Source organism: Eleutherodactylus coqui, chromosome 9 (genome assembly GCF_035609145.1).
Source record: "Eleutherodactylus coqui strain aEleCoq1 chromosome 9, aEleCoq1.hap1, whole genome shotgun sequence".
In the NCBI taxonomy this organism is placed as follows: Eukaryota; Metazoa; Chordata; class Amphibia; order Anura; family Eleutherodactylidae; genus Eleutherodactylus; species Eleutherodactylus coqui.
In genome coordinates, this window is record NC_089845.1 from 113243571 (window position 1) to 113256690 (window position 13120).

At 41.2% G+C, this 13120-nt stretch overlaps 1 protein-coding gene across 1 annotated transcript in view; it reads left to right on the forward strand.

Moving 5' to 3' along the window:
* The window catches only part of CDH17 (cadherin 17), a 66932-nt gene extending 61868 nt beyond the window's left edge, over positions 1 to 5064 (forward strand). The window contains exons 15-17 of the mRNA XM_066579013.1: positions 185 to 301; positions 2964 to 3080; positions 4811 to 5064. Of these exons, the coding sequence (XP_066435110.1) occupies positions 185 to 301; positions 2964 to 3080; positions 4811 to 4920 (344 nt within the window). The 3' untranslated portion in view covers positions 4921 to 5064. The remainder of the gene's footprint in view (positions 1 to 184; positions 302 to 2963; positions 3081 to 4810) is intronic.
* The last annotated feature ends 8056 nt before the right edge of the window (positions 5065 to 13120 follow it).

Below are 13120 nucleotides of genomic sequence, written 5' to 3' on the forward strand. Positions count from 1 at the left end.
TGTGCGCCCGTTCACGTGGTTTTACGTTGCCGGTGGGTGAACGTAAAAACGTTGATGCCCGTGTGAATGGACCCATAATTGCATACCTCTGACCAGACATGATCATTATTGAAAACTCTCTATGCAGTATAGTGCAAGCAAATATATTTACCAGACTAATAGTTCTTTTATGCATTTTCAACAGCAACTTCGGCTACGCTGACCATGAAGCATTCCAATTTTCAGGTGGGAGATATCAATGTTCCAGTAATTATTAAAGACAATGGACGTCCACAATTGGAATCTAATGTTTTTGTACCAGGTATGATAAATGCATTTGGAAAAAAGTACACTATAATAAGATGACTAATGGGTCAACCAAACTGACTCCATCTAATTATTATACCTCAATTCCAACACATTATTTTCTTACAGAAGATATAAATTTGCTAAAAGTTGACTATATTTTCATTATTTTCCTCATTGTCACAACGTCTGTCCTAGCAGCTATAAAAGCTGCATTTAGAGAATAAAGCGAAACGGATAAAATATAGCAGAGACTGGCGATCAATAGAGGTCTAAAGTTGGGTAGATATGATATCAGAGGCGGTATAGGGTTGATAGACAGCGGGGTATTATGCTATAAATTCCAGATCCTAATAGATATTTGGGGTACACTGTCTTAAAGGGGTTGTCCCGCGAAAGCAAGTGGTGTTATACACTTCTGTATGGCCATATTAATGCACTTTGTAATATACATCGTGCATTAAATATTGGCCATACAGAAGTTATACACTTAGCCCTCCGGTGCTGGCGTCCCCGTCTCCATGGCAACGACCGAAGCCTTCTTCTGCCTGGATTAGACGCACTTGCGCAGTCTGCCCTCTTCTGTCCCGCTCCGGCGTGCTCGCGCCGCACAGGTCTTCTGCGCATGTGCAGAAGACCTGTGCGGCGCGCGCACGCTGGAGCGGCCCCTTCAGCGGGACAGAAGAAGCAGACTGCGCAAGCGCGTCTAATCCAGGCAGAAGAAGGCTTCGGTCGGCGCCATGGAGACGGGGACGCCAACACCGGAGGGGGTAAGTATATAACTTCTGTTTGGCCAATATTTAATGCACGATGTATATTACAAAGTGCATTTATATGGCCATACAGAAGTGCTTAACCCCACTTGCTATCGCGGGACAACCCCTTTAAATTGTCTTGCAATCAAACGTCACAGTCAACAAAGTCCTAGCCAGTTTAGGCACTTGTTGTGTTTTATCTCAAGCACACCTGATCCAATTAATTAAACTCTTAATTAGTTGTGGAAGGGGCTACCCCCAATGCGTTAATACAGTCTCTATGATGTCACTATCCCAGAGTCAGCCCATAGGAATAGGGAATAGGGGTAAGTCTACCCCCTCCACAGGTCCCAAAAAGTTTCTATAAACTCTGTAACTCCTTCATGGGGGAGAGACCAGAATGTGTGAGCTGCTGTGAGGGATGCTGAAGCAGAGACTAGAGCAAAGCAGAGTGCTCAGAACATCATCCCAGGTGACTGAGGAACTCAGCATTTGCGACAGAGGAACTTTGGGTACTGTATGGAGTCTGCGGGTGTCTTAGAGCATTGACGGTGACAGAGCTTGAAGATGGGGATACAAGTGCAGGTGCAAACAGGCCCTGTGATAGTGGACTGAGTAAATGAAGATCCACTAGGAAATATCTGGACAACGCTTTTCTTCTTCTCGTACTCTACGAACCGTGAGTGACCTCCATAGATATAGTGGATGTACACATTCATAGGGACACAGTCAGTATAACAGGCCTGTTATTAAAGGGGTTGTCCCGCGCCGAAACGGGTTTGTTTTTTTTTCAATAGCCCCCCTGTTCGGCGCGAGACAAACCCGATGCAGGGGTTTAAAAAAAAAACCCGGATAGTACTTACCCGAATCCCCGCGCTCCGGTGACTTCTTACTTACCTTGCGAAGATGGCCGCCGGGATCTTCACCCACGGTGGACCGCAGGTCTTCTCCCATGGTGCACCGTGGGCTCTGTGCGTTCCATTGCCGATTCCAGCCTCCTGATTGGCTGGAATCGGCACACGTGACGGGGGGGAGCTACGAGGAGCAGCTCTCCGGCACGAGCGGCCCCATTCAGAAGGGAGAAGACCGGACTGCGCAAGCGCGTCTAATCGGGAGATTAGACGCTGAAATTAGACGGCACCATGGAGACGAGGACGCCAGCAACGGAACAGGTAAGTGAATAACTTCTGTATGGCTCATAATTAATGCACGATGTATATTACAAAGTGCATTAATATGGCCATACAGAAGTGTATAACCCCACTTGCTTTTGCGGGACAACCCCTTTAAATCTATACAGGAACACTGCAGCTATTATACACAAAAGGGACATCACTCACTGGGACTTGTTTCAATTCTGTCTTCAAAAATAAACTTTGTATATAGTTTTGGAACTCCGTGGTCTGCATCATATTCCTGTAACCTGAGTCACAACTACCACCTGCAACAGTTGCATGAAATGTGCTTGAGACAACACTTGATTTGCAAATGTGTGCTGTTAGAAATATTCAGACGCTTGGATAGAATCCCTCATAGGGCTTCTTTCACACGGCAAGGTGCGCCGTGCTTAAAACTTATGACTAACTCTGACACAATTTGCATTTAATCGTCCATTCACACAACTGGACGAAATTCCTCGGTCAGCAAAAGTATTTTAAGGATTTTTAAATGCCTCAACTAGAGGCACCTGTCACTGTTTAACAGGTAAACTCCCTCCCCCTCCCTTTTTCGGACGGCTCCTATAGACTCCCATAGGAGTCTATGGAGCCTCCTGCATTGGTCCGTCAAAATATAGAACGCACCATTCCCACCCACGGAATCCGACCCACCCGTGGACATGAGGCCTAATACCAGATTAGACAATAGAGTGAGGTGACCTGTTTAGAGGAAGACCTTGTATTAATAACATGTTTTCTTTTGCAGTGCGGATATGCTCATGTATCAATACCAACATGTGTGACATAATCCCAGTAGAGGAACCCTGGCACCCAAGTGTTGGGATGGCTCTTGGAATTTTATTTGGAACCCTGGCAGTAATAGGTTGGTTTACCTTCATATGTCCGATTGGAACATACCAGAAGGCAGGAAACGTCTGTGTGCCTCTGAGTAGCATCAGAGGCACACAGATGTCTGGTATTGCTCGGCCTATAACAGAAGTGTCACATGGATCCCAAATATAACCATATAATCAAGGCCTAGATTGCAACAATATTTTTAGTTTTTTCATCTCCACATTTCAAAGCCATAACTGTGTAAACTTCCAATCAAGGTGTCCTTATGAGGGCTATTTGTTTTGAGGAATGAGTTGTATCTTCAATGGCAGCATTTTGGGGTACATATAATGTATAACTTTTTTTTTTTTTTAAATTGTGGGTAAAGTGCCAGTCTCTTTGTTTTTATGGCATTGACCATGCAGTTTAAAAGCCACGATAATTTTGTTCTGTGAGTCATTACAATTACAACAATACCAAATTTATATAGTTTCATTTTACTAGTTTTGCACAATAAAAACACTTGTTGTTACTAGACTATTTTTGTACTGCTGCATGCAAAGACCCACAATATTTTGGGCCTGTAGGCTTGATTTTTTTCCAGGATTATTTGATATTTTCATTTTTACCATTTCAAAGGTACAAAGATCTTTTTCATCAGTTTCTGCTCTTTTTGGAGGGGAAAGGGGGGAAAAGCACAATTCTGGTTTTGTTTTTATATTTTTATTGTGTTTACCATGTAGGATAAATAATGTGTTCCTAATACTGAAAGTCAGTACAATATGTAGCGATACTGACTATGTATAGTTTTTTTAAATGTTTCCATTTTTCCCATAATAATGTAAGGCAAAAATGGCAAGTTTTAATTTGGATTTTCCTAAACTTCTTAATTTACTTTTTTTTTTAATGTAACAAGGGGATTTGAGCATTAGACCCTCTGAGCACCCCCCCCCCCCCCCCCACTCCCTTTCTCTAAAAAATTAGGGCTCCTGTCCACGGACGAATTTTCATTGCGTTCCCCGCAGCAGTAATCTGGCCGCTGGGAACGCAGTGAATGCTCTCTATAACGTTGCTGTGGAGAGCGCAGCCCCCCTGTCCACAAGCGGAGAATCATAGCGATTTTCCGCTTGCAGCCGGCAAATCGCAGCATGCTGTGAACACACAGGGTACGGAGCGGAAGCAGATTGCTCTGCACCCTGTGTAGTGCATCTCTGTGGCGCTGGTAATTGCAAATGCAGTTGTCATTGATTTTAATTGAAAATGTGCCTGCAGTTACCAGCACTGGCCACTACACAGGGATCGGAGTGATCTGCTTCCACTCTGTACCCTGTGTGCTTTGCATGTGATAATGTGTGCCGGAACAGCTAATCAGTTGGACCCCAGTCAATTAACTATTGACCTATCTAAATAGATTATTACTAAAAAATTATGCCTGAAAAAACCCTTTATTTTCGATCTTAAGAGCTGGAGCATAGCAATAGCTGTATAATACAACCTCCACCATATGCACAGTTCTTCAGTCCACACCACCACTCGTGGGAATGACCCTCTTATCACAACGTTAAAAGTTTGACATGGAGTAGGAAGGAGTTAAAGGCATTTTCCCATTTAGACATTTATGGCATATCTAGGAATGGACCCACAGAACATTACCTTCCCCAAACAATATTTTACCTACTTTTTCTTTAACCTATGCACATATATATATATATATATATATATATAGACATATAGTACATGCGTGCAAGATAATATTCAACTGGTTCTATTTTTTTTCAGGTATAATAATTGCGGTTGTTTTCATATCAATCAATAAAAAGAAGAAGAAGGCCAAAAAGACGACTGGTGTCGCACACCATGCTGCAGAGACTGTAACCCTGACTACCTGAGAAAACTTATTAGAGGTTTTCGAACAGCATAAAGTTCCATTCTAATACCTGAAACGGTGCACTCATGAAGCATGCTGCAAGACGCTTATTACTGTGGATGTTTTTACTTTTAGAGAATTATGTGTTTAAATAAATGGAACAGTATTTTGGAGAATAATGAGAACTTTTTGAGTTTTTCATCATAATTTCATATTAAGTTGTTAATTGTGCAGCAGATTGAGAGGTGGGGGGGGAGGGACAGGAGGAGGGGTAGGCACAGCCGGCGGCCATATATGCTGCCACTGTGAAAGACCAATCTATGGATTTAAAAGAGAGATGAAGACAAGGGACTGGGCAAGAGAGGTAGAGCTAGGGGACCCTATTATAACTACAGTACGTGATAGGATAGACAGCTGGCATTGCATTGGAAACTGTACATGTGTAGAGAAGTTGGGAGCTGAGGAGAATATGAAGCATGGTTTATATATGTAAAGAGGGAACTCCTGTACCCCTTTACTTTGTGTGGTATATAGCTGATCTGGCGTTGTGTTATCTGTGGGATTTATCTGCTATCTGCTGACTAAGAATTGCTGTTGTAATGTTGATTTATTCTGTTTTTTATTTCTTTGTTAAGGCCCATTTGCATGCAAAGGTAATCTTTCAAACAACTTAAAGATTGAAAGATTTAGCAATCTATTTGCATAAAGTGTTAATGGCCATTAACACTTTATCATCTTCATTTGCATGTAAAAGGACCTCCAGGAGCTGTTTGCAGAGCCAAACATGTGTTTAATCACACGCCCAGCTGTGCAAACAGATGCATTGTTCTGCTCATGGCTGAGGGTAGATTACACTGTTATCTCCCGTCTAGTGTAAGATGACAGCCTGCAGTCAAATGAAAAATGCATGAAGCCCGCGTTTAAATGTTATGATTATCGCTCATTTTCGGTCGTTTGAACGAATTTTGAGCAATAATCATTACGTGTAAAAGGGCCTTCAGTTTCTGATAGTTCATGTGAGATGTGCAGACACTGGGACCCATGCAGGGTATATAAAGAAGCTACGTCATTTCAGGGGGAGTTTTTGGTTGCTAGAAGTTGGGAGCAAGAGAAGGATGGTCTCAGGCCCTCTCCTCTGTTTAATGGGTGTATCACAACCTGGTAACCAAGGTATGATTGCAAGACAGTGGAGTTTTGGATCCACTGATGGAAGCCGATATGCGGCAGCAATATGTAATTTCAAAGCTGGCTCTGTGTCTATGGAGTGATGAGGTCCCAGCATCTGCTGCCATCCCATTCGGTGACTCTAGGTTTGAAAGAGTTTTGTAACTGTGAGTTGTCTTAGATCCCTAGAGACATCAAATGAAGTTAAATTTGGGCACAGCATCTATGTGGGCTCTCCTTTAGTCCCTCTTCTGCCAGAGGCCTCTCTCCATTACATGCTACCCATACAACTGGGTCCATCTCTCCTGATATGGCCTCAAGTCCAGGGCTAGCCCAGTGGCCCTCAGGATTCTGCAGGCTCTCCAGTCAAAGACCATGGAGCCCATTTCATATTCACTGAGCGGATAATGTATTAGAGATGTAAGACTGAGTGGCTAGGGCTGGTCTGAACAGGATCAGGTTCAATGGGTGGTAAGTCTAGTGGGATTAAGTCTTGGGAACAGGGGTCTGCCTTTTTTGTCCATCTTATCCTTGTCCTGGTCGCTCTCTGACTAGTATACAACTGGTAGCTCTGGTGTGGTGTGTAGCAACCAGTAAGCAAGCCCTCAGTTTGACACTTCAAAGAAATCCTGGCTCTCCATAATGCCTGCAATACGTGGAACTTTATTCAAACAAAGGCACAGCACACATTTCTATTCACACAATTATCTTGTCTCCTGCAGAGAGTGGGAACCATCTTCTACTTATCTACTCTAAGCAACCAGGGACCAGCACATAGCGCAAGGCAGCAGACACTCTTCCACAAGCACTGAGGGCAAATAGCTTGAACAATGTAGAATGTTATAAAACAGTGAAACCTACAGTTTGTTCAGCAGCACACGTCTGTTACATCACAGCTCATGTTCTATGAGGGCTTTTTGCCGTTGCCACAAATTAGATGGAGATAATGACATTCTGCTTGAAAGTAAAAGATTAAAAAAGTTACTTTAGTTAACAGGTAATCTAAAGCAGGGGTCTCAACTCCAGTCCTTAGGGACCACCAACAGGTCATGTTTTCAGGATATCCTATGGTAAGAACACCTGTGGCAATGTCTGAGGCACTGATGATAATTACATCACCTGTGCAACACTGTGGAAATCCTGAAAACATGACCTGTTGGCGCTCCCTGAGGACTGGAGTTGGGGAACACTGATCTAAAGTGAGGAATAAAAAACAAAGGGGAAAAATTGGAGAATTTTTCTTTCCTACTTTCCTCCCAAAAATGTTTCTAAATGTTTTTTTTTTCCTGTGGGATGAACTAATATCTATGACTCCCTCATGCGTGCCTGAATTTAAGCAAACATACAGTTTTGTTGTTTCGCACCCTTCATTTATTTTGCTGCTTAATTCAGATGAGTACAGACCAACCTTTAGTTTCATTGGTAATCCGTGCGAAAGCAATCCGCTAAACTTGAAACCAATTAAACTCTTTGAAAATAGTTTCCATTGGAATCAATGTAAGTCTAATTAATTAATTCTAAGCATTCCAAAAAACACACAAAACCACATTTTTGTACAGCGTTTAGCACTGCATTTTCAGTGCAGCGCCAAAAGCTGTACAATGCTCCCATTCATTTCAATGGGGCAGGCGTTTTCGGCCCTGCGTCGCCCATTGAAATGAATGGGCAGCGGTTTCAGCGTTGCCAAAAGTACGGCACAACTTGGTACCGCATTTTTTGCAGCGCTAAACGCCTTAGCTTACACTACCTTGCAGGTGCCGTTGATGTCCCGGAGGCCACTCTCTGAACCTCCGTGTAGGCTGCTGGGCACTTGTCAAGCCGGCAAAGCATCTTGCTAGTGACGGGGATTGAAATCCCCACCTCCAGCAAGAGATTACTCTGATTTGGCTGAGTCAACTGAGATCAAGCCCGCTCAGCAAATCACAGCCAGCGCTGGATGCTCCAATCACAGCCATTCATCCATGAATGGCCGTGATTGGAGCAATCCATGAATGCCCATGACTGGACAGCGAGGTCATGTGGGCCGCCAGCTGCCGCAAAACTAGAAGCAGGCAACGAAAGTAGGGGCGAAATTCTGTGTTGAAGAATCAGCTAAACTGGAAATCGGCGAAAGGTGAAAGCAACAAAAGTAGAGGTATGATTGTACTGGGGCAGTCAAAATCCATCCGTATGACCGTGTGAAATTCTAGCATCTTGATTTAGAGACAGATGATGACTATGAACTAGAAACAAAGTGCAGGCACATCCACATGCACCGACACTACAAGAGTTCAACCTCGCTATCTCTGTGTTGTGGAAACTTTTCCCACCAGAGCTACAGCTCATTAGCTGGATATGAAACTCTATCTTTTCAAACACCTCTGATAGTTTTCTTTAGCAGTACAAATTATTGCTTGGAGGACGGCTGCCAAGAGACATGCTGCCAAACAGCTTAACTTATGAGGCCTATGGAAAGTATGAAGATTGCTGTTGTGACCTTTATTCCATTTTGAAATTCTGTTCTTTTCTAAATACTTGGAAAAAGATGGGAAAATAAATGCAGAAGATTGTTTTGTGTTTCTTATGGTCATGTCCCAGGTCACACTATAAAATGCTATATTTTTCATTTTATTTTTTAATTATTTTAATTTTTTTAAAATTTAAGTACATTATGATTGACATACACTGGAAAGTACATTGGCAAAGCAATAAATGTATAAGAAGTATAATCCAGAACAGTATCAGACTGAGGTACCCAGGGCCCACTAGTGGAATTGATACTGAGGGCCTACTTTCCATTTATACAATAATGGATGCCCAGTTTTAGGGCCATTTTACAAGGGCTGAGAAATTGTTCAGAATCCCACGATCAGCGAGAATCTGAATGATTATCGTTCAGTCTAAATGCATAACTGACTAAATGATGAACGATAAATTTGCTCATCATTCAGTTTCTGCAGGCATAAAAACTGAACGACGGATCAGGCAGCGTAAACAGGTAGTCATTCATCTATGAACAACTGCCTATTTACTCTGAATGGAGGAGGGTGGGCCAAAACAATCTCCGTCCGGCTCGGCCTTTATTCCCCAGTGATGCTCATTCCTGTGTAAAAGCACCCATACTGTTAAATTAGTGTTAAAATAAATCCAACAGTTTGCAATATCCTGAAGTGCAGATATTTAATCCATCACTATAGCTCACAGGAAAGCTAAATGAGAGCAGAAGGTGATAGGCAGAATGTATATATGCAGATAAAGTACCAGAACTGAGCCTACTACATAGATACAGTAACAGAACCAAATTTACTACATAGATACGGTACCAGAACCAAGCTTACTGCATTCCTTACTAGCAATACCATGAGAGAACCAAGTTTACTACACAGGTATGGTAAAAGAACCAAGCTTAGTACACAGATACAGTACAGTACCAGAGTTGAGGTTTGTGACATAAAAACAGTACCAGAACAGAGCTAACTGTATAGATATGCGAACAAAGCCAAGCTTACATTTGTCAGAAGAAAAACAATTCTAATACCAGTACTGTACATACGAAAAATAATTGATCTATCAAAAACAGAATATAGCTGGCATACAGCGTCCTCTTGTTTTGTAGTACACTTTGATACATTTGTAATAATGCCCCCTTAATGCCTCCAGTCAATAGTAATGCATCCATTATGCCCTTACTCACTGGTACACAACTGTGTCACAACTTTTCTTTGCAGAATTTGGCACGGACATCTTTGACTCCTCAGTTTCCTAGACACTTGGCTTTGTTTTCAAAACCTTTACATAATTTTCCCATCCCCAGAAAGTAATAATGCCACCCATGGTGACCTACACAGTAATAATATCCCCCTTTTTGTGCTTCCTGTAAGCCATATACAGTAAGTGCCACTTTTAGTGCCCCCAACACACAGTAAAAGTGTCCTTAGTAATATTGGCCACTTTTGTCCCCACTCAGTAATAATGCCCCCTTTATGCCTCCAGTCAGTAGTAATGCATCCATTATGCCCTTACTCACTGGTGAAGCACCTCTTATGCCCCCATTTGGTTATAGTGCTCGCTTATGCCTCTAGTCAGTTTATAATGTCCCCCTTATGTCTCATCTCAGTGATGATGCCCACTTATTTCTCCACTCAGTCAGTGATAATGACGCCCATAGGCCCCCACTTGATAACATTGCCCTACATTGCCACCACGTGGTATTAGTGCCCCTTTGGATCAACACAATAGGGTTATATGTTGTAGTTGTAATTTTCCCATAAAAAATAACAATATATTTTATTAAGCTAATAATTCACGTCTTACTATATTTATTCCAGGCCATCGCCTCCACTGAGAAAATGCAAACTATATATGGAGGACTTTGCATTTGTAGATCCCGTTGGGCTCCATGTGGGCTGTCATATTGGAGCTCTTGCCTCAGTGAATCACTACATTCCCCTTGTGTACTAATCCAAGTTGACACAGGGTAAATATACACAACACTGACAAACATGAAGGTAGAGGAGAGAGCAGAAGTGCTAGTGTATGCAGGTATGCCGGTGGTTGTCTGGGTGACTAAAAGATGTAATTCCATATGTTCAAAATGGCTGTTGATGGTTGTGAAATAAACTTATCTCACTACAATCCAGTGACATCTTCATTACTTGGTCACCATTCTGCTGTCCATGGTGGGGTTGGCCAGGATATTGTCTCAGCCAATCACTAGAGCATGGTATATTTAGAATTCCTTTCACTAGTTGCCAATTATTTACCTTGAGTTACCTATTCTGTGCTACTGTCTGTGTGTTTGACTGGCTACACTGTTTCTTTGTCTGTACCTTGACTGGATTCCTACCTACTACTTTTTTCGACCATGGCAAGTTTATGGGCCTTGTATCTGTTTGTGAACCTCAGTACTGCATTTGGCTTCTGTCTACCACAACATAGACATTGGCTGTCTCTTCTTAGGCACTATGCTTGTCTATATGGTTTTGACCCAGCTACACGACTACGAAACTTCACGTTGTTGTCAGCAGCCATATGATCTTTCATCTCTTCCCCTTCTGGTTTCTATACACACTAACAGAACAAACTACAAGAAAACCAATAGACACCATAGTCGTGAATCAGTAGAGTTCCAAGACCCCAAACAAACCTGCAAGGTAAAAAGGGGTGCTGAGGGCGAAGTCATACGAAATTGCAACCTGTAACAAATGTGGAGCAACCATTGTTCTTTCTATGAATATTTGTGAATGATGTTTTTTATAGTTTACAATTGTTTGGCCCCAATATGAAAAGCAGCTCTGAAGCACAAACTACTGTGTAGACTGAGAGATGATAATTTACATAGATATAAGGAAAAGGACAATGATCACATAGTTATCCACAAAGAATCATTGTGTAAAATAAACTTGCTTCCCTCTTACAGATGGAAAAATAAGGCAGAATTGTTTTGGAAATGATCCAGCCCTTTGGATAACCTTGGGATGTTTAAACTGGACTTTACAGAAATATTTTCCATTTCCTTTAAGAAATACTTCAATCTTATGAAGTTCCTGTTTTTTCCTCTTTTTGTAAGCTTAATGATGTTATCATTCAAGCTTACTGTACACAGTTCACGACATTGAATTCTCAATATTCAAGTTTTCACGCATTGAACGGCAAGAAGGCAAGACAGTGTCCTGCATATTCATATTCACAAACAGTGCTGTATCATATTAGCCAGAAACATCTATGTAATGTTAAATACTCTTTCATAAAATGGCAAAAGTATTATAGAGATGATATGTTTATTGGACAGCCAAAAAGTCTATAAGCAAGCTTTCGAGGCTGCTTAAGGCCTCTTCATTAGGTGAAGCGAGATTATAACTGAGGAAATACATATGCAACAGGGCAGATACATGGTGTGATTAATTTACATGTAGTTCCCCCAGCAGTATTAGATAAACATGCTTCCTTCTGCAGGAAAAGGACATTACAATTTGGGATGAACAGAGCTTGTTCTACTTTTATCGGCTGTAGCTCCGGTTCTATCAAAATGCTTTTGGAGTCACTTAAAGCTAGGATTCAGAACCAGAGCTACAGCCATTTGAAGTGGAGTTGGGCCCCCTTCTTCCTCCTCTTTGCTCTAAACTGTACAATGAAAAATGACAGCGGAAATTTCAAGTCATGAATTTAAACAGCAGGCAGCACAGAATCTCGGTGATTCTCCTGTATATCTAACTGTCCCAAGGGAAGCAGTAACATGACTTTTGTTCATGTTGTCACCCCCTATCAATCAGAGAGCATCTTTGCTCTCTGATTGTCACATATGGGTTTTTTTCTCAGAAAAGGAGTGAAAGGTTAAGGACTCACTCCTCTACAGCGTTTAACCTTGCAGATGCTGCAACCATTACTGACTGTAGCATCTAAATGTTTTTACACAAAAAAAGGTAAAAACTATTGTCTCCTTAAAGAAGGCATTAAATATTGTAAAAGTAAAAAAAAAACAAAAAAACCTACACATAATTGGTATAACCACATCCCTAACAACTTGTAATATTACATTATTTACCCAACATGGTAAATTCAATTTTGAAAAAAACAAAACAATTGCCAAAATAGCAATTTTCTGATCATTTTGCTCCCCCAAAACAAGAATAAAAAATAATTTAAAAAATCGTAAATACCTCAAAATGTTGTCACAATAAAACAAGCCTTTACAGTTATATCGATGGAAAAATGTAAAAGTTATGATGGTCAGAAAATGACAGCACAGAATTTTTATTTTCAAAAATATATTATTTTTTTTAAGTAATACAGCAAAAAAGAAAACTCTTTATGCATTTAGTATCATTGTGATCGTACTGCCCCACAGCATAAAGTTATCATCTCATTTTTTATGAACTTTATACACAGTAAAAATAAAGACCCCACCACCACCAAAGATGGCAGAATAGTTTGTTTTTCCATTTTACTCCACTTAGAAATTTTTTAAAGTTTTTAAGTACATTATATTGTATATTAAATGGTACCATTGAAAAGTTCAACTTGTCACGTAAAAACGAGCCCTTAGACAGCTAAGTCAATGGAAAAATAAAAGACGTAAT